Source organism: Strix uralensis, chromosome 1 (genome assembly GCF_047716275.1).
Source record: "Strix uralensis isolate ZFMK-TIS-50842 chromosome 1, bStrUra1, whole genome shotgun sequence".
NCBI classification, from domain to species: domain Eukaryota; kingdom Metazoa; phylum Chordata; class Aves; order Strigiformes; family Strigidae; genus Strix; species Strix uralensis.
This window is the reverse complement of record NC_133972.1, coordinates 34,337,233-34,362,954: the sequence shown is the minus strand read 5'-3', so window position 1 is coordinate 34,362,954 and position 25,722 is coordinate 34,337,233. Positions and strand designations below refer to the sequence as shown.

Sequence of the window (25,722 nt, the reverse complement as noted above, 5' to 3'; positions counted from 1 at the left end):
ATTTGGGTGAGTAAGTCTTGGCCTTCAGGCCTTCCCTGGAAGATTTACTAGCACTTGAGCTGCTTTCCAAGCCCTTTCCTACCCGGCTCAGTGCTATTCTGTGTTGGGAAGCCCTGAGAAAGGCTCCCCATTAGCAGCTCCGCTTTGCCTGCGCTCCTTAGCCGCCTGGAAGCAGTGAGATGCGCAGCCTGAGCTGGAACCACTTGAATCCCATTTTGCCACAGCCGTTTTGACAAGCTCGGTCAAATAAACCTCCTGAGTTGCACCCAAATTCATGTTTCTGCCGGGGCTTTCTCAACACATTTTGAAATATTCTTAAAAAGAAAATAAAAGGAAACAGAAACAGAAAAGGCAGCTTAGAGAAACTCTATGTTACCGCCCATGTATTCCCCCTGAAAAGTGCTAGCCAACTGAGAAATCATCATCGGGCGAAAATGAACAAATAAATCACGACTGGCTACAGATTGAAAGTGTTAGCACGGGGAGCATGTGTGACTTCTCCTCCAGCAAAACCCGTCGTGGGAGCTTATTGGTTCCCAGTAGAAGCACAGTTTCTCTGTAACGCAGATGAAAACAGTCAGACGGACAGTGATGGACAGCGATGGACAGTCGGGCTGGTTCTGTCCCATGTCCACCGAAGAGAATATCACTCACCTATACAGAGAAGCACCTTTCCTCGTCCTACAGCGCTCTTTTTCCCAGCCAGGCGATTAGGAGTCAGGACGTTTTTCACTATATTTAAAGCAACCATTACCTTAGTGACAAGATGAATCCAAGTTAAAACAATATGTTAAACCGTTGTTTTCCATTCCTGGTGCCAACACCAGCCAAGCACAAGGTGGATGAAACAGCACTGAGTGGACTTGTGTTTCAAGCGTTTAATTCTTTTGTACAGAATAATCTTTATTACCAGCATTTGGCACTGTTATACATTACACCAAAAATCCACAAATTGTACATGGACCCAAACGATTTAGACGGTGCCAAATATGAAGACAGCAACAGCCTTTATAGCAATATTTCTTTAAATAAATGCAATAGGGAATGTGGAGAAAAACTAATAGATCACAGCTACTGCGGGGGCTACACTTAAAACCAGTTAAGTTACCTTTGATACAGAAAACGTTTTCCTTTAGACAGCGTAAGGGGACATTTTTCGAAAGTCTTTCACCTCCCGTGGACGTGTTCGTTCTCTCTCCCGTGTTGGTGTGTGTACATACGTGCGTGTGCACCCTCACACACACACACGCACACGGGAATCCACGAACACGCCTCGAAACAGCGCTATTCAAGTCAATGCCTTACACAAGTGTCTCACGAGGTCTTTGCTTTGTTTTAACCGTCTTTTATTTTTAAAGTGTTCTCTAAAAAAAAAAAAAAAAAAAAAAAAAAAAGAACAAAAAAAGAAAAAAGAGTCCGTCTTAGGTACAGAGAATTCGTCCGCGACAGCATCCAGCCCTCTCTTACACCGAGGGCAAGAGAGTGTTTCCATAAATAGAAAAAAAATGATGGGCATGGAACCATTATCTATATACAATGTAGACAATCGTCCGGGTTTTGGTTTAAACATGTGCCCGTTCTTGGGCACGTCTCGTCTTCCTTTCCCGCTCCTGTTTTGTTTTACACAGTTGTTTGGTCCAAACGGCCAGCCCCCACCACGGGGCAGCTGGAAAACCCCAATAGATAGGTAAATATATATATATATATTTAAAAAACAAACCATATCAAACCAAAACCGTATTTATAGCGCGGCTGCGTTGGGTGTAGCCCCATCGAGCGGATGGGGGTGGCCCTGTGTCTGTGCTTTGGACTGCTGGCTCAGTGTGGACTGGTTTGAGGAGCGCATCTTTGTGTTAGGCAGTTTATGGTCTTTCTTCCACTTCATGCGCCGGTTCTGGAACCAGATCTTGACCTGGCGCTCGGAGAGGCAGAGGGTGTGCGCGATCTCGATGCGTCGCCTCCTGGTCAGGTAGCGGTTGAAGTGGAACTCCTTCTCCAGCTCCAGGACCTGCTGTCTGGTGTAGGCAGTGCGAGACCTCTTGGGCTCCCCTCCGTTGTAATTGGGATTGACTGAAACGTGCACACACAGGCACACACGCGGAGGGGAAAGGAAGGGGGGGGGGGGGGGGGGGAGCGATGGAACATAATCATTATATAATAACTTGACACCAGGTTCACATAAGATACATAAACGGCAAGAAAAATTGTTTCACAGCCTATCGACAGTGGGGACAATCGAGGAGCAATAAAAAATGGTGATGGGCATTTGGGTTAGAAGAAAAGCTTCAAAGACACATGGCCCAGAGCCACTGCAGGGCAATTAAATTTATGGGGGCTATAATTACTGCCCTAACAGTTTGGCGTCTCGTAAATCTTTTGATAAAGGACCCCGGATACAAAAGGTTTCTCACTTTTTTTTTTTTATTAGGAAACGCGGAGGGAGAAGGAGAGAAAGAAAGAAAGAAAGAAAGAAAGGAAGAAAGAAAGGAAGAAAGAAAGGAAGAAAGAAAGGAAGAAAGGAAGAAAGGAAGAAAGGAAGAAAGGAAGAAAGGAAGAAAGAAAGAAAGAAAGAAAGAAAGAAAGAAAGAAAGAAAGAAAGAAAGAAAGAAAGAAAGAAAGAAAGAAAGAAAGAAAGAAAGAAAGAAAGAAAGAAAGAAAGAAAGAAAGAAAGAAAGAAAGAAAGAAAGAAAAGAAAAGAAAGAAAGAAAAGCCACACACGCAACGACCCATCCCGGCCCCTGGAGCACCCTCCCCCCTTCCCTCCTCTGCAGGCGCATCCCCACCTCCCCCCCCCCGGCAGGGGCAACTCACCCGTGCTCACATGGATCTTCTTCATCCAGGGGTAGACCACCGGCTCCTTCCCCTTCAGCCCGGGCAGGCTCTTGTCGGGCAGCAGCGGGCAGCCGGGCCCGGTGCCGGCCCCGGCGGCGGGGGCCGCTTCGCAGCGGCGCTGCAGGGCATGGCCCGGGAGCAGGGGCTGGGCCGGGCCGGGGTGGCCCTTGGCGGGCGGCGGCGGCGGCGGCGGCGGCGGCGAGGAGCCCGGGGGCGGCTGCTCGGGGCCCGGGGCCGCGCTGCCGGCGCTGCTGTAGCTGTAGGGCGCCTGGGGGTAGGAGGGTGCCTGCGCCGGGTAGAGCGCCTCGGGAGGCGGCCCCGGCGGCCCTGGCGGCGCCGCGGGAGCCTGGTAGCCCGGTTCCCGGCGCGGCCGCGGGAAGTACTCGGGCAGCGCCGGGCCCGGGTGCGCGGCGTGCAGGTGCGGCGGCGGCGGCGGCGGCGGCGGCGGGGCGTGCGGGTGGTGCGGGTGGTGCGGGTGGTAGCTGGCGGAGCTGCCGGCGCTGCCGCTGTGCTGCGTGTACTCCTCGCAGGGAGGGAATTTGGGCTCGATGTAGTTGGAGTTTATCAAAAACGAACTCATGGTCATTAATTTGTGAAGTGCAAAAATACTAATTTTTCTCGCGTTGTCGTTTTTCTGGGCTCGGCGAGGCCCCTCCCCTTCCCCCCCTCCCTCCCCTCCCTCCCTCTCCCCCTCCCGCTGCTGTCAAGTGCTCGCCGCTGCCAAAGTTTGGGCCTCCAGCTTCCCCCCCCGCCGCCTTCCCCGCCGCACTCCCCTCCCTTCCTCTCTTCCCACCCCTGGAGCGCCTACAACACACACAACACACACCCGCGCACACCCCCCCCCCACCTCCCCCTCGCACCCCCCGCCACCCCATCACCACCTGACCGCCAGCGCCAATTACCGCGCGGGGCCGCGGACCCCGGATCAGGAAATGGAAGGAGGGCGAGCGACCGCGGGGCAGCTCCGCGCCCGCGTAGCCACCGCGGGGGCCACTGCCGCCGGGCCTCCTGCCCGCCGAGGGGGCGCCCCGACGGGGGAACCGGACGCCCCTGCCCCGCCGCCGCTCCTCACCAGCATCCCCGGCTCCTCCCGCCCGCCGGGCCGGGCCGCACCCGGCAGTCGCGGTGTCAAGCACGATAAAACTAATGCAGCTCTGACAGCCTTTCCCTGCCCCACCCCCCCACCCCCCCTCCAGCACTTTTTGTTCCTCCGTTCCCCCGCGGGAGAGCGTAGGAAGCGGGGCGAGGAAGCGGAGCGCAGCCCAGCTGCGCGATCCGGGGGGAGGCAGGCAGGCATTGCACAAGGCGGCCGTTGCACAATCCTTCTCGAAGCAGCCCGTCTCCCAGCGCCTGGAGCCGGGGCTGCGCGCAGGCAGGCAGAGGGCGGCCGCGGCCCCCGGGCACAGGCCACCGGTAGCCCCTCGGGGTCTGCCCCCAGCGCCCCGCTGCTGCGGACCGCGGGCGGGCGGCGGCCCGAGGGCTAGCAGCCCTTGGCACCGCTGGAGCCGTGCTGCCCGGAGGAACGGATGCAAAAGTTAGCGTGAAGGTGGCGGGGAGGCCGAGGAAAGTCCTCAAGGGGCTTGCGGGGCGTGGGGGATATAGTGAGCCTGAAAATAACGGGGAAGAGAGGGGGAAGGGAGAGGGGGGAAGGCGGACACGACGGTATCAAATACTTCCTACCGGCAGTCGCAGGGCTCACTGCCAGCATCCCTCCCCGCGGAGGAGCCGTTTTCCAAACTACGAATTTAAGCCCGTCCGTTTGGTATGCCTCGTCTTGGGTTTATTTCTTAATTATCTCTTCCACGAGAAATCGCTAGCGCCTTCGCAGAAGTAACTCGCAAACCCTGGCGTAGGAGGGAGAGGGCACTCGGGCACTTCTGCGCTGCTAAAACTGACACTGTTAACGATATTTGCAGCTCAGAGGGAAAAGAGGCAACCGCCCTGACCTTAGGTAATTGAAATTTGATGGTTAAACTAATTACGCTCTTATTCTAAGGGGAAAAAAAAAAAAACTTATTGAACGTCAGCTAGTCTGGTAGATTCGGAGTTGGAGGCGAACTTTTCGGATTTTTTTTGCTCCTTTTCAGGAAAGCATATAAACACATAGAAATGTTTACTGCACCCTTCGAGAATATAATTGCTGAGTGCGTAATCTCCTCTGCCGGTATGGGAAAATACATCCAATATATCAAGCGTAAATATGATACGGTTTAGATCTTGCCCTCCTAAAGATATTACATTAACAGTTACCCTGGTTTAAATTCAGATTATTGTCTTTTGCAGTTTTATAGATAATGGATACATGCAATAAAATTCTATTTGAATATATATTCTATCTAACAAGACACACACCGTATCGATTTATATTTTACACACACACACACACACACACACGCACTCACATTGCAGGCGGCTTGTAATATGTTAGAACATTTCCAGCACTTGGGTATACTGGGGTACTTATCTAAACAATCACTCATTTCCTCCTCCTATCGAATGTCTAATTTGTAAAGAGAGTTAAAACACATTTACTTACTCATTTCCAACGGCACATCTATGGAACTCTTTAACTGGGGTAATAGATAAGTTTCTCTATTTACTCTGCGTGGAGAGGAAATGCGGTTACACACACGCACACAGAGGCAGCCGCAACAGCTCAACAACACGCATTTGACAGGAGAAGAGAGACCGCTTTGTTTATATTTTTTAAAAAGCAAACAAACCCTAAACCTACAGCAACCCATGTTGTAAAAGAATAAAACTCCCACCTACATGACCGTAAAAAAAAAAAAAAAAAAAAGAAAGGTTTGCCAAAGTCCACCACAAGCAGAGAGCATTTTCCCGGCGTAGAGAGATACATGCACACATACAGACACATATGTACAAATACCTGCCGGCCAGCACCAGATGAATTACACCGGGTTATCGTAAATATTATCCTCGGCGTAAGTCCTGAGCCCCCGTGGCTGGAGCACTACAGGAGGCTGCCGTGCTCCCAAGCCGCGGTAAAACACAACGAAAAGTGGTGTCTCGGTTTGTAAGCTCAGCGCTATATTGGGCGAGCTGACCAGGCTCTGTTTCGTATTATTTACCGTGATTAGATCTCAAAGTATACTTGTTTCACCGCGGCTCTCTCTACCGTGGGGCTCTGGCGCTCGGTTACAGAGAGAGAGATGCAATTTTGTATACGACTGTAAATCTGCAAGGTGACCTGAGCTGCTCGGCTCAAGTCTGTTTTTTTCGTGTGGTTCTATTAGCCTGTGAAGATGTGCTGAGGCAGGACCTCCAAAAGGCCTGTTCCATGTCTTTGTGGTTTTGTTATCATAAACAAGAACCCAGCCAAGACCACCAAGTGTTATCTTGCACACGGCCATTTCGACATTTTACTGCAAGATTTATGACTGTAATAAACAATCTCAGAAACCCTTTTTTTCCCCGGTACTTCCCTTTAACAAACTTGTAGCATCATCCTAAGCTCTCAAAGAAAGAAAAGGAGAGGAAAAAATAGGCCAGCTCCCTTATTTTTCCAGAAGGACTCAAGGTTCGATTTCACTGGCAAAGGAGACTTTAATCAGTTAATAAAGGAGCGAGAGTTTCCTGGCCGAGGCTGGCCGAGGAGGAGATTAAGTTGAGAGGGAGAGAGTCAATTTTCATGCACCAAGAAGAGGCAACCTCATACATACCCAAAGAGGGGGAAAAGGGGGATCCCCTTTTTCTTGTGAAACAGGCAAGCACTCCTGCTACCCTCCACATGCGCGGCTAGGTCGTAATTACCCCGAAAGAGAAAATAATAATAACAACGGCAAGAATAGTAATAGTGATAGTAATAGTAATAATAATAATACTTCAAGTCAACCTTTCGCCATGCCCGGGCATCCTCCACCGAGAGCGGTAGGAGGAGGAAGAATCGCACTAGCAGCCTGGTTTGAATTTGATTTGAACCATTTTGAATATATTTAGCCCCAGCTTTCCCCTATTGAATGCGAGGCTGTCCCAAGTTTCAAAGTGACCGAAAAGTGACACCGTGTGCATTTTGTTTCTTATTAATCTTACACATTGACAGTCTTTGTTAAATAACAAGGCGTGCCCTTCACCAGGCGACATTTTCATATTTGTTAGACGCGGTGACCTGAAGTTCACCTCGGCCTTGGACTTAGTTTTTCTAAAAGGTCTATAACAGTGTCTTTTAGATAGCGGGGTGCTTTGCCCAGGTCACTACTTCTAAGGGAAAATTAAGAAAAAATCGCGGGAAAATGTAAACGTTATGGAATGTACCGACTGTATTCCCTCCTTTGTTCCCGGGAATGATACAGCCCCCAAGGCTGCTCCTGCCTCCGCGGGCGGGAGCGCTCCTTTCCTATCCTCGCTGCCGGGGCAATGCTGGCAGTTTTACCCCAAGTTCAGCATTTGGTAAAAACGGTGACTTCTCCGACACTGGAGCTCCTCGTAACCACGGGGTGATTGGCGAGATTTGCTGGCTCTGTCCTGGCGCGGTTAAATAAACACACGTAAAATGTGATTTGTGCCCGGATTTTAAATGAATGGTCTTTTGAGCAGACCTTCCACGCCAGAGAACAGTGTGCTGAATGCAGGGAGTGAAAGGACAAAAAGAGTTCGTCTCAAATTGTTAACTGTTCTGCTCCAGGTTGTTGCCGTTTTTAAAAAAAAAAAAAAAAAAAAAAAAAGGAATAATTTAAACGAGAGTTCAGAAGAGTCAATATTTACTGAAGTCGCAGTTTCAATATTCTCACTGATATTTTTATTCTAAACCAGACTGAAAATATGAAATTCGAGCCACTGATTGTTTTGGTGAGGAAACAAATGGATTTCAGTCACCTACTCTTGAGTAAGCCAGTTATAGCAACAGCTTTCGTTCTGGGTATATCAAAGACGCATTGTTATTCTTGGAAACAATCCGCCTGCTATTCTCTAAGAAAATAGATATTTGGCTACGGTTTTTAGCTTGTTATCAGGCTTCGCTCTTACACCAAATAAATACTCTGGATGTGAAAGGTTATATACTATCTCCAGCGAGGGTAGGCTCCCCAAAAGTGCAATGCCAGGGCTCGCTGCAAGTGAGCAACAGCAGCAACTTGTGACCAACGTCTACACGCCGAGCAAACGCTTGCATTATATACTTGCCAGGCTTCGGAAGGTACTTGAGGCAAAATCTCCAATAATCACTTTGGCTAATCTGAAATTGAACCTCTCGCATATTTGCTTCCAAGAAATAGCGCTCGCCCGCCACGATCCAGCTGTGTCTCTGGCAAATAATTCACGCGGACCAGCTACACGGAGGCCGGGGTAGCCTCCTGCCTTGGGGGTGGGAAGGCAGCAACGCACGGTTGGGGTGAGGTGCGCTCTGTCTCGGGCTTCCTCGTTGCCCAGTCCCCTCCTCCACACTTTTTCATATCTGCTTATGAATATTTGGGAATATCCTCTCCCTCATCCTCATCATTTCAGGTTGAATCCGATTTGCAGTGGTCTCCCCCAGAATGAAACTCCCCGTGCCATATTAGCCAGTTCTCCCTACATACACGCCTGACCGAGGGAGCTGAAACTTCGACGCCGAGACGGCCCCGGGAACAAAAAATCCCAGCGGTGTGGGAATAACTCCCTGCGCAAAAAAAAATGCCACGAAACTTTTCCTCGGGGGGGCCGGGGGATGGGGGTGGGGTGGGAGCAGGGGGATGGAGGGAGGGAAAAATCCCTCCCCGCTCCCCATTTCGCTGGGAACTGCTGCCCCGGGTAGTTCCAGGGGTCTGTGAGGACCCCCCAAATCACGGAGCGGCTCAAGGCGCCAGCTTCTCCGCAACATTTGCCATGGGTAGTACAACACGGCCCCACCGCTCCGCATTTTGAACGAGCTCCTTCGGACCAGACATATAACCCGCATTATCTCCAGCATGTCCTGTTTAAGCACAGTTTAGCGGTCGCTACAGAAATGAGAGCGAAAACAAAGACGCGGCTGGGATCGATACACGCGTTATTAGCGTCGCTCCTATCTTATCTTCCTGCCATTTTGCAAAGTGAGAAGGCTTAACATTAAACCTCTTAAAGCATGTTATTATATAATAAACAAGGGTGAAACATTTTGCTACCTGACTCTCGGAGGAGGCAGCATCAGCGGCTGCTGTGGGGGTAACACGCGTGTTTACCTGCCGCGGCTGAACCCGAGATATTCAGACACAAATGTGGCCGATAATTCACGATGAAATACAACGTGTATTACTCTTGAAAAGAGGAATTTTCTATCCTTTCCTCGGTAATTGAGGTCATTCAGCCAGTAGGGTTCACCTGGAGTCCATACTGTGATACACACGTAACTCAAAGCTATTTTATCTTTTGTGCTGATAGTCAAGATCTCGGCTATAACATTGACATCAAACTCTGTCTGGGCGAATGACTAAGAGTGGTGCAAAACGTAAACTTTTGACCCTCAACTTTTTGACCTGCAGTTGTAACGCCCTTAACCACAAAGATATACAAAAGCTATGCAGCTTCTTTTAGGAGTAAGAGACTCGCACTGTTTGTTTCAATAGTTCTGCCGTTTCCCCCAGCTTTCTAAGGGCTTTTTTTTTTTTCTTTTTCCTTCTTCTTGCTGTTGAGAAATCGGATACTTTTGCATTTTTAATTATTGCCTTTTCTTTTTTTTTTTTTTTCTTTCCCCTTTCCTTTTCTTTTCTTTAATCTCTCAGCTTTGTAAAGTGCTGTTAGATCAGTGCGCACAGCCTTTCGGCAGCGTTGGAGGGAAGCCTGTTACTCAAAGGCGCTATATGGTTACAATTGCAGGTGAAATGCTGGGTAAGTTCTGGGCGTGAGGTTGGAAGGAATGTGGCGACGAGCGTTGGGGGAAAAGCTGCAGCTCTCTGCTGCGAGGGGCTTAGTCATTTCTCCTTGATTTAAACATAAAGAAACAACTCTAATTGTTTGCGAAGCCTTGTCTAGGCAAACGAGTTGACTGTGAACTTGGTCTAAAGCGAGCTCTGCTGGTGATTCCTAGGGTGTGCAGATTTATCTTTTCTGCATTTACTTAACCTGGCAGTGAACTGCACGGGCTGCCATTTGTTATCCAGAGACAGACTTCACCTCAAGCAAGGACTGTTCCACAAAATTGCAATAATTACCCAATAACCTTCATAGCAAATATTATTATTGAAAAGACATTTTTTTGGGGGAGAGGATATAGAAAAGATTCCTTATGCGTGCTATAAGGCGAAATCCCTGTAAAATTTTGCACGCTCTCTGTGTCAGATTTGGTACTGTTTGTGCATGTAGCTACAGGAACATGTGACTGTGGTGGTCCATGAGTATTTGCCTTCCAGAGAGACGTTGGTGAGGATGCTTTAATTTGAAAGGGATAATATTTTTAAAGATGACCAGGCGGCTGTGGGAGCTCTGGTTTTGCGCTCTGGCTAGCAACTCTAGCAACAAATCGGGGAGATTTTAAGGGCGGGAAAGAGGTAGAGCTAAGAAAGCAAAGCGACGTCTTAACTTGGTCAGGAGATTTACTTATGTCTGCATTCAATGCGTTAAATCTGTATTTGCGGGGAGGGAAAAGGCATTGCTCCAGTATGCAGGGTTTGAAATCGAAACCTCCAGATCCGCCCCTCATGATCTGTTCCATTCAATTTCCCATGGAGCAGATTGCAAACCCCTCTATTGTCACCCTTCCACAGATACATACTTATTAAATGTAAGGAAATGGCAGAATAATAATTTCCCCGTAATGTTCTGCAATTAGGGCGTTTGCAGGGTTTAAGCAAGGCTGCAGAGCTGTAATTTACGGATGACTTTCCATCGGATTGTTCTACTTCTGGTTTAGAGAAAGTTATGTCTTGCAAAGTCACTAGTTAACACACATTAAGAGAGTTGCCTAATCTTTAATTGGCTTTACGCTTAGACATGACACACTGCACTCAAGTATTTCTTTCAAAGGATAAGGTAAACTACATTTCAAATCGCAGAACGCCACTTGCCATGCCTAAAGGAAAACAAACTCGCACGCATTAATCCCCCAAACACAGCAGAAAAATAATGTGCGCAGATAAGACCTCTCTCCTGATTCCCAGCGATTATTCTCCATGACATTTTCCCTCGGAAAACAATTAGGACCTGGGAATATTTTGGTGGAGTTCGGCAGTCTGGGGTTGTTTGAATTTCAAATTTCAAAGCGGATTAGAAAATCTTAATGCGTTTCTGGATTTGAATGGCTTCAACTATGCTGCTTAGGAAAGAGCAGGGCCAGGAATCTGGAGAAATTGTCATTTCTAGCTAACTTTCTTTTGTTGTTAGAGAGTTTCTTGCAGTACGGGAGGGTTTATATGCTTGTGGGTTCGGGGATATTATTCTTTTCTGTAGTTCTTGAATCTCTGTACACTGCTTTACGTGGAATAAGCTCTAGAAGTCACATTCAAAAATGTGAAAATATGTAGTAGCAAATCTTTTCGCTCTAGACAATGAAAAATTACAATCCGCGATGATATCCAGGTTCCAAAAATATTAGTCGAACGGGGGTGTGTGTGTGTGTATGTGTTTGTGTGTTCGCCAGGCAATCCAAATAATGCAGTCTTGTTGAGCAATCGCGAACGGTTTGTGTCTAGTATCATTCCCGTTTACGGGCGAAGGATTTTCCTTGGAAAAGGACCCGTATATAAACGAAGCCCAAACTTTTAAAGGGTTTTCATGCCTTTGTCTCAGACTATAAAATTTTATGGCATTTAATATAATATAGTACGCGCCTATCATATATAACTTTCTGGTATTCCTATTGACAGCTAGTGTACTATAAAATCTCCAGCTGTTTATTACGGAAATGGTTTTCAAATGTGCATTTGGATATGCACTTTTAAAGCCTTTCCAATTTTTTTAATATAAAGTATATGCATATGTGTTTGTTCAGTGTTCATAGGAAGGATACACAGACACAAAGGCTTCGGACTCCATTTATCTTATGCAGGGGGTTGACTCTAAATATTAAATATTTGTAAAACTGTGAGATCTTTGAGCTGAGCCAACCTTATATACTACCGTTTCTTTAGTGTTAAAGACAAATAAATTAAAAATAGGAATCAGTCAGCAATGTGCAGACCTTGCAGAGGTACAAGACAACCTTACCCTCCTGCACCCCTGTGCCTTTCTCTCATTTTTGCTTGCAGTAGCAGATACAGCCTAAACCACAATATTCAAACGGGATAGCACTAGCAAAATAAAACAAAGCCCATCTCCCAGCTCGCATCAAACCACCCCATTCTTTTGCAAACCCGACTTTATCACACATGAAGGAAAACAATGCAATCCGCCAAGTCCCTGCTACTCCAAACCTGAGCAGGGAAAGAGATTCTCACAGCTGGTTTGAAGAGATATATATATGTGCGTATATATATGTATGTGTGTGTGTATACATATATATATATATTTTGGAGGCAATTCTCAAATCTCTTACCTAGCCCCCGACTAGTCTGTCTGCACCCCCTGAGATCACTCGCCTAAGTAACAGCTCTGAGGGTAAGGATCAGGCCTTAATGCTACCCAGAGAAAGACAGAGTTCCTTTCACCCTTTCATTCAAGTCCTGGAAATTCAAAGACTAAAGTTAAATCCGGCCATAAAGTTTATTGCTGAGTAATCACACTCTAGTGAGAACAGTCCACTTAAATAAAAAGAATGTTGAAGTAAACACGCAGCTGGGGCCTACCCCACAATGGCAGCCAGCAATATAAAGCAGAGAGGGAGAGAGCAGAACTAGGGGGATATTTACAATCTTCAATAAACCAAGCCCGTATTTCATAATTTGCAGCACTCTAATGACCTGTAGTCTCTTGTATTAATGCTACAAGTTACAGTCAATTGGTTCGCTTTAAAAAAAAAAAAAAAAAAAAAGTCATGGAAATGTATATATGTACACACATATACACACCCCTTGTATACATAAATACACCAATATTAGACACACATGTGCATGTGCACGGCTTTATACAGGCGTATACATCGGTCTGTACATGCATGCACTCATGCTCATGTGTATATATATATAATATACATATAAATATATTTATATTTATGCAGTTACATATAGGATCTGGAAAAAGTTACAGCAACATTATAAATGCACATCCCTGAAACACACTACGCGCTCGCAGATGGACATATATACATAGCTAAATCTTTCTGCACAACCCAATGCAGAAAATAGGAATCTTAAGCACTCCAGTACAGTCTGTGCCATTTTAATACTAGCTCTGATGTGCAACATATTTCACCAGTCCAAAGATTATTACCATATCAGCACGCCTCCATCTCTATCATGCCTACAGAAGACACTGCCCAGATAATATCAAGCCCTATCTATTTTGTTTCCCCTTTTTTTAATCGCCTGCAGTAACCACTCCTTGCTAAACAAAACCTCTCCAAACTTGGAGAGTCTATTGGAGCAAAGGAAGTAATTATCTTCTGCGGTAGTCAAAGTGATTAAAGCTAGGCCCCAAAATCCATCTCTGCCAAAGTCGCTTATTGTGGTTTACTTTGATTTGATCGTTAAAATAGAGAGCTAGCTGCTGCGAGTGAAGGGATGGGGGGGATTTGCAGCGCAACCTGGATCATTAGTGGTTGATCCTGCCTCGCGGGCTCGGTGGGACCGTCCTGAAAAGCTCCAGGCGGAGAGGAAGGGAAAGGGAAAGAGAAAGAGAAAGAAAGAGAGAGGCGAGAGGCAGCCAGAGCGAGCGGGAGCCTCGGCTTCCCCACTGTACAAATAAACTTTAAGGAACTTGTGCACAAAACTTACCTTTGACTTGCAAGGAGCCATTTTTCATACAGTATTGAGAACTTGTGGTTTGGATACTTCTGTCCCTAAACCTGACAATTTGAATGGCCAGGAGGCACACGTAGCCTGCAAAAGAGTCAAATGAAGTCCAGCGTCAGTGAGATTATATGTTATGTGGTATATAATGTTGGATGTCAACTCCCCAAAACCATAAAACTTACTTTAATGGCACCACGTGACTTTTTATAGCCAGTGAGCCTATCTGTCTGTGCTATGGATGATTTTACGATCTAATTCATAGACAAAACCCTATTCATTTGGCACCCAAATGTCATATAGCCGGAACTGGGGCTTATAAAGTTTACTGTTTTATAACTTTTAAGGGAAGGCATCAATGTAACCAGTCAGTAAATGTGCAAATCTTTAGTTGCTCTTAGAAGCTCAGAAGAGTTAACCATTCAAGCTCTGATGGGGTAAGTAACATTACGCTTATAGCAAACTAACTGTAGCGAAGAAAACCAAAAATCTTTGAAGGGTGAAAAGTGGGAACGTGGCTAGCGAGGGTTACTAATAGACGCAGAGGGCTCGAACGTGGCTGTCCTGCAAATATACTTAATGAAACCACAGGAGAAATTCTAGAGCGATGCAAACACGTCTTGGAGTTAGCAGCGTGTTTTAACAAAGCACATGGGGTTTTTTTTCAACCATCAGCAAACAGCTAACAGTTGATTCACCCACAAAGGGTGTTGATTGTGGTCCTGCGATGCAGCTTTCCACCTAGCGAGAAACCAGTAAGGAGGAACTTATGGTCAAACTTTCAATTAAAAATAGTGGTAGCGGACAATCGCACCATTTGCAACGTGCAGCAGGAACCAGGTAAAATATTATTACAAACTCTGCACGGGTGTTTTTTTGTTTTGGTTTTTTTTTTTTTTTTTTTTTTTTTTTTGTTCAGAGGCAAATCAGGAACCACAACTTCTTGCTTTGCACAAACCAGATCACGAAAACTTTACAATAGAAAGTTTATTTTTTTTGTTGATTTCCAGTCAGTTTTTTTTAAAAACAAATACAAAAAAAAAAAAAAGCTGATCACAGTTTGCTCAAACAGCCAGACTTTGACTATATTTGTAACTTTGTTCACAAAAAACATACATCACAGAAGCTGCGCTTAATAAGAGCCACTTCTAAGAGTTCGTGCAAAGAGTCATATACAAAGGCACAGCAAGGACATACTGCTTGGAATCACAGTTTTCGTCACAGATTCACTATTCACTACACGTAGGACAAGTTCAGTTGATTTCATCATTTCACCTCTACAACAGCATTAATTACACAGGAATTATATAGGTAGTTTGAATAAAAATATTTTTAACAGCTTGGAGCTATACAGACATTAACACTTGACCACACATGCACAGTTAAGCAGGTTGAGTGCAACACATAACATTTGTACTAAACCGGGGGAGGGTTTCTTTCTCTCTCTCCTTTTTTTTACCTTGCTTTTTTTTGTTCCTTTTTGTTTAGTTTTGTTTTGTTTTAACAGTTACTTCAAGTAACACAGCTCGCTTCATATAAATAAGTTAAAACATCTATTATTTTTTTCAAGACAAAGCCATTCAAGACAAAGAAATGTACGATAAAAGCAGATCTACTTATACACGCGAGAGAATGGTAATAAACAGGCTCATGATTAAAAGATGAATAAGGGCGACAAGAACAGGGTTTCTTCACAGAAGTAACACAAGGAAGTTTTAGAAAGTCAACTTAGTACTGACATGAGACGCAGGGTCAGCTAATACTGCTCAGTACTTTTAATTGATCAAACGCTTAGGGACGGAATGCCCCTCCTGCAGCTGCCATGCTCATACTTTTCAGCTTATTATCCTTTTTCCATTTCATTCTCCTGTTTTGGAACCAGATCTTTATTTGTCTCTCTGAGAGGCAAAGAGCATGTGCTATTTCAATCCTTCTTCTGCGGGTCAGGTATCTATTGAAGTGAAATTCCTTTTCCAGCTCCAAGGTCTGATAGCGGGTGTAAGCAGTCCGAGCCCTTTTCCCTTCTGGTCCCCCTATGTTGTCTGGAAGAGAAAAGTACATGATTTAGATTCTCAGCAGCCACTCGGAGCCTTCGTCGTGTCTTATTGCAGCTACCACCGACCAGGACCGTTATTCTCGGTCCTGCCTGGTTTTGTTTCTGGCTTGGATAAACGCTCAACAAGTTTTTCCCTCCAGCCCCTTTTAGGAAAGGCTTGGGGGAGGGGGATTTGGTGGTCTCGGTAAGTTTTCGCTTGAATTGGGGGGTTCGATTTTTTTTTTTTTAATTGAATTTTTTATTTTATTTTTTGGAAGGCTGATCCCCCCCCGCCCCCTCCGCCTCCCCCAGATAAGCTGCCTTGGAGGATGCCTCTGCTGCTCACTGGGGTTGCAGGGCTGGGAGAGCAGAGCTGCAGCGTGCAGCCCTTTCCCACGGCTGAGCTGGGGAAGGCTCTGGGAGGCAGCGAGCCCCCGGCTGCTCCCCCAGCAGCGAGGGCAGGGCAAGTACCCGGGGCTGAAAGTTGCTCCGCTTCCCCGCGCCCCGCAAGCCCTCTCCCCGGAGTTTAGGGCGACCTCGCCGCCCCCCCGCCCCCCACCCCGGCTTCCCAGCGGTGAAACCTGCCCTCCTCGCCCTCTCCTATTCTCTTTTTAATACGGCTCGGCGAAATAAATGGGGTCAGCCGCGCCGTTCCCACTGGAGGGTCCCCCTTCCAGGGGAGAGCCGGGAGCAGCCCCCGCTCCCCCTTCGGGAAGGCGCTTTCTGCTCCCCGCTTGCTGCTCGCCGGGGCCGGCGCCGGGAGCCGGGCGGGCGGCGGTTTTGGGGCCGGGCCGTTGTTTTTTTTTTTTTTTCTTTGGGCGGGGGGGGACGACGACGACTCGCCCAAAGAAGGGAGCGTGCTTCCCTGCGAGCGGAGTTGTGCTGTGCGCGGAGCCTGCCCGCTCTCACGCCCTCCACTCCCCCTCTCCCCGACCTTGCTCGGCGCAGCCACCCGGTTTACATTAAATCCTCCTTTTCCTCCAGAGAAATAAAGAAAGAACAGGGTATTTGCTTTACCATGACTTATGTGCAGTTTTCGCATCCAGGGGTAGATCTGGGGCTGTGAAGGCTGGGCTGTGCTTTGGTCGGTCGGGGCACTTGCCTGCTCGCTGCTCGCTGGAGTGTCTTCCTCAGTCCCAGACGAGGTGCCAACCCCGTCTCTGCTGATGTGCGTGTTGCTGCTGGAATTGGACGAAGTGCTGGTGGAGTTGGCGAGGGAGTTTTTCACCCCGTGGTGACTCTCGCTGACGGGCGAACCGGCCACGGCGGTGCAGGGCAGAGGGTCAGGGGGAGGCGAGTGGGAAGACGTCGCGGGCTGGTTGTACCTGGGCTCTGTCGAGGCAGAGGTGGCGTTGGCCGGGTAACTGCGGGGTCTCTCGCTGGCACCAAAGTGGGTGGAAGCAGAGCGCCCGACGCTGAGGTCCATGCCATTGTAGCCGTATCCGTACCTGCCGGAGTGCATGCTGGCGGAGTCCCTGTATTGCTCGCTCACCGAGCTGTGATCTCCATAATTATGTAACTGGTAGTCCGGGCCATTTGGATAGCGACCGCAAAATGAGTTTACAAAATAAGAGCTCATTTGTTTTTTGATATGTGTGCTTGATTTGTGGCTCTTGGTCGTTTTGTGCGTCTATAGCACCCTTGCACAATTTATGATGAATTATGGAAATGACTGGGACATGTACTTGGTTCCCTCCTACGTAGGCACCCAAATATGGGGTACGGCTTCACATCACGTGCTTTTGTTGTCCAGTCGTAAATCCTGCCTGATGACCTCTAGAGGTAAACTCGTGCACTGGTGGGGGAGCTGGGAGGGCGCGGGCGGCCCGGGGCGCGCCGCCGAGGCGCGCCGCCGCCGCCGCCGCCCGCCCGTCCGCCGGCCTCCAGCGCCACCCGCTGGCGGCGGGGGGGACGGCGGCGGCTCCGCGGGGTCGGCCCGGGGTGATGGCCCCCGACGGCGGCGCGGAGCGGCGCGGGGAGGCGCGGAGCGGCGCGGAGCGGAGCCGAGCGGGGCACGCCGCCGCCGCCAGCGGCAACCGGGAGCGGGCGGCGGGGCCGGCTGGGCCGGCGGGGCTTGCTCCCCCGGGGCGGCCGCCGGGGAGCCTGGCGTGCAGAGAGCGCTCCGCTTTGTGCCTCTGCTCTCCTCCGTGCGAGGCTTGGTGACGCCAGTTCACAAATCCGGTATGATCCGTCCCCGGACGCTGGCAACGCTTAGCTCCTTTCCACATACATACATACATACACATAGAAATAGATATAAAATTGATTTTCCCTCCCTTTTCCCCGTGCCGGAGGTTTCGAGAGGCACCCGGGTCCTGCCGATGTGAAATGGCAGGTACCTATGAAAGATAAATACCGTGCAGCGTTTTTCCAACTAGGGGGTCAAATTCCAAGCGGCTGTACGGCCGCCGTTATTTTTCCGCCTCTCGGGAAAAAAAAAAAAAAAAAAAAAAAAACAAAAAAACCACCCTACTCTAAATGCGGCGGTAGCCATTTTGCATTAGTATTTTCCAGATTTGGCTTTTAAAATATTTAGAGCGGTAGCCCAAATTGCGCTGCCTTCCAAACAAAAGAGCCTTGATACATATACAAGTGGATTTGTACACAGCTTCACACGCACACTCACGCACACACACTATAATAGAGATATAACGTATATATTAATCAGTATTTTCGCTGCGCTTATTTTACTTACACAGAACTCGAGGTGGAAGCATTTTATGGCAGCTAATTTTCTTTAGAGTATCTATTTATTTTTTCCAGTGCTAAGAAACGCGAATGTGAATTAAGATACCACAAAACGGGGAGGAAGATCCCCGAGATAATATGATAGACACTTTTCTTTTAATAAAACATTAAAAAGAAATTTTAAAAAAGAAAGGAAGATCGACCCAAGCCCACGGAGCCCCAAGAAATGTAGTCCATAATTCAAAGCCCCTTCAGTGTAGAGCTGAGCTCACCGAAACCTCGGTGTAAGCTCGACGGGAACCACAGAAATTCGCCCGCTTTGAAACCTCTTCCCTCGCTTCCCCTGAAGTTTAACGCCGAGTTTTTACTTTGATACTAGTAGTGCAGATTAGGCAGTTTAGCGGCATTTTTAAAAATCTCCCTGCAATTCATCTTCGCTTTAACTGCAAGTTTATACCCAGGGTTCTATATAACGATTTTTAAAAAGGATTTTTCTTCTTTTTGCTATTTAAATATCTTATACATGTGTAAAACTTTTTTTTCTCCCCTGCAGACCATAAGCTCCCACACACAGCATAAAGAGACGGCCCGACATAAGCGGGAGTTAGCAAAAACATAAACCCAAGATTTTCTAAAATCTCTCGTATTCCTACAATATGAACATTTCTAATTTAAAAAAAAAAAAAAATCACTCGCTCATCTCTTCTCACACAGGCACGCCAGGGACGCTCACCCACACACAGATGCACAGATGCTCACCTCAAATATTAAAAAATCTGGGCCATTAGATCTCTAATACTTTAAGCAACGTCATCTACGCTTTGGAAAGTGGTTATATACATACACGCCTGTAGCTCGAAAGCTAGGAACTTCCACGTATATTAAAGTCACAGATGATTGCAGATGTACATCTTTTAACCAAGCCTTTTGGGAATTAATAGACTGTGACAAACCTATAGGATTTTAGTAGCAGAAGGAACACAAGGTAAATAATAATAGTAAGAGTATGCACTAAGGAAAGGCCTGGTAGCGTTTATTAAACGTGGTTCTACTCCCCTGACTTTTCCTCTGTTTCTTCGCTGCTGGGCTGTGTGGAATTTATGAATTTGTTTTCCTTTTTCCATTTCATCCGCCTGTTTTGAAACCATATTTTAATCTGGCGTTCAGTAAGGCAGAGAGCGTTTGCAATCTCAATACGTCGTCTTCGGGTTAAGTATCTGTTAAAATGAAATTCCTTCTCTAACTCTAGCGTTTGGTATCTGGTGTAAGTTTGCCTCCCTCGTCTCCCATGAGTTCCATATACTGTACCTGTAGAAGTAAAGACAAAACGATCGCATTGGACAGGGCCCAGTGATTTTAGACCAGAAAGAGCGGTTAGTATATTCTGCCTCCTTTTGCAGGCACAATCACGGGGCGGGGGGGCTGCTCTGGTTTCCTGGAGGCGGTTTTTTTTTTGGGTTTTTTTTTTTTGTCCCCCTTTTCCTTTTCTCCTGCCTGACCAGCTGTAAACGCGGATGTGCAGTGTGCTTGCGGTGGTGGGGTAACTGGGATACAAGGAGGCTTTAAGCTGGACCTAGGGAACATAGGGTGGGGAGCACGCGTGTGAATCGCTGAGCAGTGTCTCCCCTCGGCGTGTTGAGAGCCTGTGCGCGCACACACACACAGGCACACGCACACACACAGGCACACGCGTGCGAAACGGGGGGGCTGCACGCCTCTGTGTGTGCGTGTGTGTGTGTGTGCGCCCGCATACACGGGGGTGTTTACACAAACACACTCTATCGCCATGGCTGTGACTACAGAGGGTCTGTAATTTAGGTATAATTATAGACATCAGCTAAAGATCATAGAAGAGCCTTTGCCATTTGCTCCGGAATTTATTGCCCTCGAATGCAAAGCAGCACCAGAATGGTCTTGCTAAAAGTTTAACTTTCCAAAAAAGAAATGCGACCCACAGCCCAGAAAACCCAAAACTCGGGAGAAGGGGAGAGGAGGGGAGTTATTAGCAAACACTGGAAGGAAACGTCTTAATATGGGATTATTAAAACTAAGTGCCACACCAGTACAACCCTTCCCCCCAGCACCACTCCTGGACAGAATAGTTCAATTATGTGAAGTTCACTTGTAAGTCAGAGAAAATTCGCGATGCCATGGAAGTGCGCCCACGGCCCCAGAAACGTGCTCTCAATATCCAATACTTACAGGCTAATGAGCGGGGGGAGGGGGGCGAGGAGGAATGTGCCACAAATGCATTGGATCCTCAGTGCAGAGGGCATATTCCCTGCATCGCTCTCTGACAATGAAGGAACGGAGCAGAGGCTTTGGGGTGGCTTTAGGAGGGTGGTAAAACTGCCCTGCTCCTTTTTTTTCCCTCTCTCTTTTTTTTTTTTTTTTTTTCTTTTTTGCCTGCTTCCTAAGGATTCCCCAGTAACTTTCACCGGCGGACCCACAAGCTGGGCTCTCGGCCACCGCTCCCAGGGCGCCAACGTGCCAGATCTAAAATAACCTGGGAAGGTTTCATGTTACACGTTGCCCTGCAGGAACCGTGGCTTTCCAGCAGCCTGGACTTTATCTAAGAACCAAAAAAAAAAAAAAAAAAAAAAAATCTCGGGAAAGAAACTTTTCCTTCCTGCCAGCCCCCCCCCGCCCCGATTGCATCGCAGTGCCTTACCAGCGCAGGAGTTCATCCGCTGCATCCAGGGGTAAACAGGGCTCGTGTACTTCCGGTCGGTGCCTTCGTCATTTACAATTTTGGCTTGGCCGGCGCTGGGTTTGTACTGTTGCTCGGGAGAGAAGTGCAGGTAGTCCCCGGGCCCCCTCTGTTTGCCACTGCCGGAGGGAGAGGCGCTACTAATTTCCTTGTCCGAGTAAAAACAAGAGGCTCCGTACTCATAGGAAGCCCGATTGCAAGCAATGACGGTGTTGGACTGTTGGTAGAAGCAAGGTGAGGTGTAAGTCTTGTCCTGCAGGCTGCTTGCCCCGTACGAAGCCGGAAAATGCCTGAGAGCATCATAGCCCGCCGGGTACAGGGGGATCTGCCCGAGGAAAGAGTCCTGGCCCCCGGGCAGGCTCCCCGGGAAAGTGGGATTCACGAAATAGGAACTCATTTGCTCTCCCCCTCTCCCAGACCGTGATTTGTTGTGTATTAGTACATCTGGCGATAACTATTAGGAGTCATCGAAGTGGTTTGTTTCTGGATGGCCGAGCGCCAAAAGCGACAGCAGAAAATAGGAGCAGCTGACGGCGGGGCGGCCAATGGGAGCGCGCGCGGCGCCCGCTCCCCCGGGGCCGCCGCCACCGCGCCGCCAACTTACCGGCAGCCCCGGCCCCGCCGCGCCGCCCCGCGCAACGCCGCGCAGCGCCGCGGGGACCGGCCGCGCCCCCGGGGCGGCACCGCCCCTCCGCGGGAAAAAGATTCCAACAGCAATAATAATAATAATAATAATAAGAAGAACAGCAATAATTCCCGGCAGGAGCAGGCAGCGCGGGCGGTGTGACAGCGGCGGATGGGGGCACACCCCCCCCACCCCCCCAGCGGCTGGAGGGGGGGGGACTGGAGGGGGGCGCCCGTAAAAGTTGGCGGCCCCAGGCCCGGCGCGTCTCCCCCGAGGGAGCGGCGCAGCCCCGCGGGCAGGGCGGGCGAGCAGCCCCCGGGCCTCGGGCGGAGAGAGGCGGCGGTGGGTGCTGCGGAGCGAAAGTTTGGAGCGGAGGGAGCACGTGAAAGGGGGAGCGGGGAGGAGGGGGGGGAGGGCGGCCCGGCCTCTCTCCGTTTTCCCACCGCGATGCCACAACCGCATCCAGGAGTTTTTAGCCGATTTTTGTTTTCTTGTTTCTTCCCCCTCCCCCCCCCGCCCCAAATCGCCCCTCCGCTGAGGCTTCCCGTCGGAGCTCGGGGAGCCCGCCTCAGCGCTGAACCCAGCTTTTGTGAGAGAGGCTAATGCGTCCTGCGCGGAAGAGGTCTCATATCTTAATGAACACCCCCATAATTAACGCGGAGGTTGTGGCTGGGGCAGGAAACAGCGGCCTTCTGGGGAGGGGAATTTTTGGTTTGCACCAAATGCCCGAGAAGGCCCCGGGAAGGGCTGGGTGGGCTGCCGGCGCCCCCCGAGCAGCCCAGATAAAGTTCCACGTGTCCCTTCTTCCCGAGTTCCCCCCGCCAGAGCCGAGCCAAGGGAATCAAACATTCAAATTCAACAAGGAGCCAGTAGGACTATTCCTAATTAATACAGCCCCTCTAATGAGTCAGCAGAAGCCAATCGGTTTCGTTGTTGCTCCGAATAATTTGATTAAACGCGGATGTGTGTCTTTAAGAGGGAAAGAACACTAATACATGAAACAAACATTTCCACCTTCATTTTTCAACATGGCAGTTACCCCATAGCGGAAATATAATTCTTGGCCCAGGGCAGGGACAGTAACAGTGCTGATGAAATTCGCTGAGGCGCTTTTATTTCAGCCGTAACCCTGCAGTTCCTGGAGATAACGTGAGGTTGTTCATTCCAAGCTGTGTTTACTCATAATCCGCGCCATTACAACAGATTGAATAGCCTAATTTTAAACGCGCTCTGACGGAAAGTGACATTCGTACGAGCCCCGTTTCCTAAAGTAGCTTTCAAAGGAGTTTTGTTGTTGTTGGGAGACTATTTGTCTCATTTCCGGGGCCAGATTACGATACCTATAAAACAGTAGTGAGTTAAAACATCGCTCCACAATAGTTTGTATTGTTCACAGTCTCAGCTGGACTTTCACATTCAGATGTTGATTGCCTCCAATTTTATCTTTTTTTTTTTTTTCTCTCCTTTCCCACTTCCTTAACCTCTTCAGCCCGGCTAATCCATAAACACACCTGGTAGAATTACAGCTCACTAACTGCAACGCGTTGAGAGGTCGTTTCAGAAACGTGTATTTCCTGAAAACCAGCCTTCCGCAGAAAAAGTTTTTTTACTCGGTGCGAATAGAGTTTAAAAAGGAAGCAACACCAGCAAACAAGCACACAGCAGGCTAAATACCAAGCTTTTTAAAAAAGAGCAGATTTTTGCCAACATAGGTCAGAACGAAAACGCACCGCTGAAAATTAATACTCGGGGCAAGCGAAACCCACCGGCCTCACTTTCAAAAGTTGTGGCCAGACGGTCTTTTGTTTGAATCCATCACACAGAGACCAAAATTAAAAAATCGCGCCAGGCTTAGTTATATTTACATTTTATAACATCGGTTACAGCCTGATTTTTTTTTTCCGCCTCTCTTTTTGTTTCTTTCTTCTTTTTAAAGTTATTGTTTGCGTCCAAACCAAACTGTCGAAAGCCCAGCCACAGGCAGCGGAAACGTTTCTTCGTTGATCCCATAATATTAAAAGGAATGAAACGTGCACGTTTGCCCGGCTGGGTCGTGTTAGAGTAGTTACAGTGACAGCTAAACAATCTGCACTGCAATCTCCGCTTCAGTCACATTCAGGCATCCTCTCCGCTCCTCCCCCTACCCCCAGAAAACCCCGAATTACAATAATCTGTTACCCCCCAGCTCTACCGAGGAAATGCCCGGCCCGGACATATTTCTCAGCAGTTTCCCTTCACCATTTCCCCCCCTCTGGAAAGCAGAAAGCCAGCCGCTGCATTTTGCCACCGCAACAAAGTCACACTTTGCGATACCCGTGTATTTCATCCGCCTTTTATTTGTTTTCGGAATTCGCCGCACCCCCAGCACCTCCTCCAGCAAACACTTCGCCTTCCTCCTCCCGCGGAAAACCCGGCCGGCAGCCCCAGCCGCCCTCGGACACAGGTGCGGGGGCAGTTACCCTCTTAAGCTTAAAAGCCTCCTTCTCCTCGTATCGAAAACCACTTACAAATCCTTCTCATGCTCGGCAGCGTCACCAAAACCAACCTTTAGCTAATAGCTCCTAATCCAAACAGTTCGGGCAAGGCGAACCGTTGTTTAGACTGGCAGGGTATCGGGAGCCTGGCCGGGGGGACGCGGGCGGGTCCTCCCCATCCAGCTCCCACGGTGATATTTTACAGTTGACACACACCGAGGTGGAAGGGGAGGGGGCAGAGCCGGTCCTGCCGGAATATCTTGCCCGGAGGCGAGCTCCGATGCTCCCGTAGAAAAAGGTAGGCCAGATTTTTGTTGTTGTTGTTGTTGTTGATTTTAATTTGGGGGGGGGGGGGGGAGGTGGGGGGGGGTGTGTGTCTTTTATTTGGGTTTCCTCCCGAGCAGCGTAGGCTCCCTCCCAGCGCTGCCCTTCCCAGGGGCTGCGGGGGCCGCTCCGCTCCGCGCCCGCCTCCGCCGTCCCGCCACGCCGTGGCAGCACTGAGCACCCGCGGCCCCGCAATAAATAATCCGGCGCCCGCTGCAGCTCCAGTCCGGCGGATACCGCAGTGCAATGCAAATGCTGAGCTTTATCGGCCCGGCGGCACGGCCAGGGCCGCCGCCGCCGCCAGTCCTTCCAGCGCCCCGAGCCGCGCATTCGCCATCAGGAGGCGGGAGCCGAGGTCCGGCGGCGGGAGCCGGGCGGGGGGGCGGGGGGGGGATCTCCGGGGTGCCGTCCCCGGGGCCTCGCTCCCCCCCGCCGCCACACACCGCGGGGCACCGGCCCGCCAGCCGCCGCTGCCCCCGCCCCAGCCGCCGCACCGTAACAGTCACAACAAGGAGAGAAAGGGGGGGGGGAGAGAGGGGGGAGAAAAAAAAAAAAAGCTCCGTCTCCGGCGCTGAAATCGGTTTAGCCGCCGCTAAGCCCGCTCCGCGCAGCCGAGGCGCGCAAGCTACCCACGCCGGAAAGCGCCGCGAAGGCTGTTCCGACGGACCCACGGCGGGGCACGGGGATTTTGCAGGCAGCGCTTGAGCTGATAAAGAAAACCAAAGGCACGTTCGCGCTGTTTCCCCCGTCTAGAAATAACCTTCCTCCTGGACGTGCCAGGGGAGCCAGGAGATATTCTGCTGACTGGTGGTTTTTGCTTTGCCTTTTTTTTTTTTTTTCTGCAATAGTAAAAAATAAATTACATATAAATTTCAGCTGTCGCAAATGAACTTTAAGTTAATGCTGCGAAATAAAAAATATATTAATGTTTGGGGGGGTTAATTTTTTTCCCCCTCGTGCTGGAAAAAAAAAAAATCCCCTCGGATTGATGCTGCAAAACCTGAATTCTTAGAAAATAACGTGTATGTCACAGCAATCTCCCGGCAAATGCAAACAGAAATAAACTTCGTGGAAAAAAAAAAAAATCCACAGCTTCCTTGCTAAATAATAGAAAGTAGACATTTTATTTAGACATATTTTTGCATGCACTGGTTAAGTCGAAATCAACTGAGCTGCAGCCACCTCTATTTTTGGCCGGCAACATTTCCATTTGGTTTAATTGCACATGTCTAATATTT

General features: G+C 48.9%; 4 protein-coding genes across 9 annotated transcripts in view; all 4 read right to left on the bottom strand.

Moving 5' to 3' along the window:
* Positions 1 to 25,722, bottom strand: part of HOXA3 (homeobox A3) — a 47,497-nt gene that overhangs the window by 19,529 nt on the left and 2,246 nt on the right. For 2 of the 6 annotated variants that reach the window (XM_074862129.1, XM_074862138.1), the window contains exon 2: positions 13,614 to 13,718. The exons of 3 other annotated variants lie outside the window; for them this stretch is intronic. The gene's annotated coding sequence lies outside the window, so the exon portion shown is untranslated. Of the gene's footprint in view, positions 1 to 13,613; positions 13,719 to 21,022; positions 21,181 to 25,722 lie in introns of all 6 variants that reach the window. One more of the 6 variants, XM_074862149.1, reaches the window with a different exon arrangement.
* On the bottom strand, positions 864 to 3,461 carry HOXA4 (homeobox A4). Its single transcript, XM_074891932.1, has 2 exons — positions 2,812 to 3,461; positions 864 to 2,070 (listed from the first exon to the last, which is right to left on the bottom strand). The coding sequence occupies exons 1-2, from the start codon at positions 3,416 to 3,418 to the stop codon at positions 1,742 to 1,744; spliced, it is 936 nt and encodes a 311-aa protein (XP_074748033.1). The 5' UTR covers positions 3,419 to 3,461; the 3' UTR covers positions 864 to 1,741.
* On the bottom strand, positions 14,601 to 17,475 carry HOXA5 (homeobox A5). The gene is made up of 2 exons (XM_074891922.1): positions 16,681 to 17,475; positions 14,601 to 15,670 (listed from the first exon to the last, which is right to left on the bottom strand). The coding sequence occupies exons 1-2, from the start codon at positions 17,240 to 17,242 to the stop codon at positions 15,420 to 15,422; spliced, it is 813 nt and encodes a 270-aa protein (XP_074748023.1). The 5' UTR covers positions 17,243 to 17,475; the 3' UTR covers positions 14,601 to 15,419.
* HOXA6 (homeobox A6) lies at positions 18,489 to 21,547 on the bottom strand. Its single transcript, XM_074862191.1, has 2 exons — positions 21,023 to 21,547; positions 18,489 to 19,659 (listed from the first exon to the last, which is right to left on the bottom strand). The coding sequence occupies exons 1-2, from the start codon at positions 21,456 to 21,458 to the stop codon at positions 19,400 to 19,402; spliced, it is 696 nt and encodes a 231-aa protein (XP_074718292.1). The 5' UTR covers positions 21,459 to 21,547; the 3' UTR covers positions 18,489 to 19,399.

What these genes read in the sequence shown, in the direction of transcription:
- HOXA4 (XM_074891932.1), bottom strand. Translation starts at nt 3,418, where the DNA reads ATGACCATGAGTTCGTTTTTGATAAACTCCAACTACATCGAGCCCAAA. An exon ending in GAAGATCCATGTGAGCACGG is followed by an intron (nt 2,071 to 2,811) that starts GTGAGTTGCCCC and finishes TGCACGTTTCAG; the next exon opens with TCAATCCCAATTACAACGGA.
- HOXA5 (XM_074891922.1), bottom strand. Translation starts at nt 17,242, where the DNA reads ATGAGCTCTTATTTTGTAAACTCATTTTGCGGTCGCTATCCAAATGGC. An exon ending in AAAACTGCACATAAGTCATG is followed by an intron (nt 15,671 to 16,680) that starts GTAAAGCAAATA and finishes TTTCTCTTCCAG; the next exon opens with ACAACATAGGGGGACCAGAA.
- HOXA6 (XM_074862191.1), bottom strand. Translation starts at nt 21,458, where the DNA reads ATGAGTTCCTATTTCGTGAATCCCACTTTCCCGGGGAGCCTGCCCGGG. An exon ending in GCGGATGAACTCCTGCGCTG is followed by an intron (nt 19,660 to 21,022) that starts GTAAGGCACTGC and finishes TTACTTCTACAG; the next exon opens with GTACAGTATATGGAACTCAT.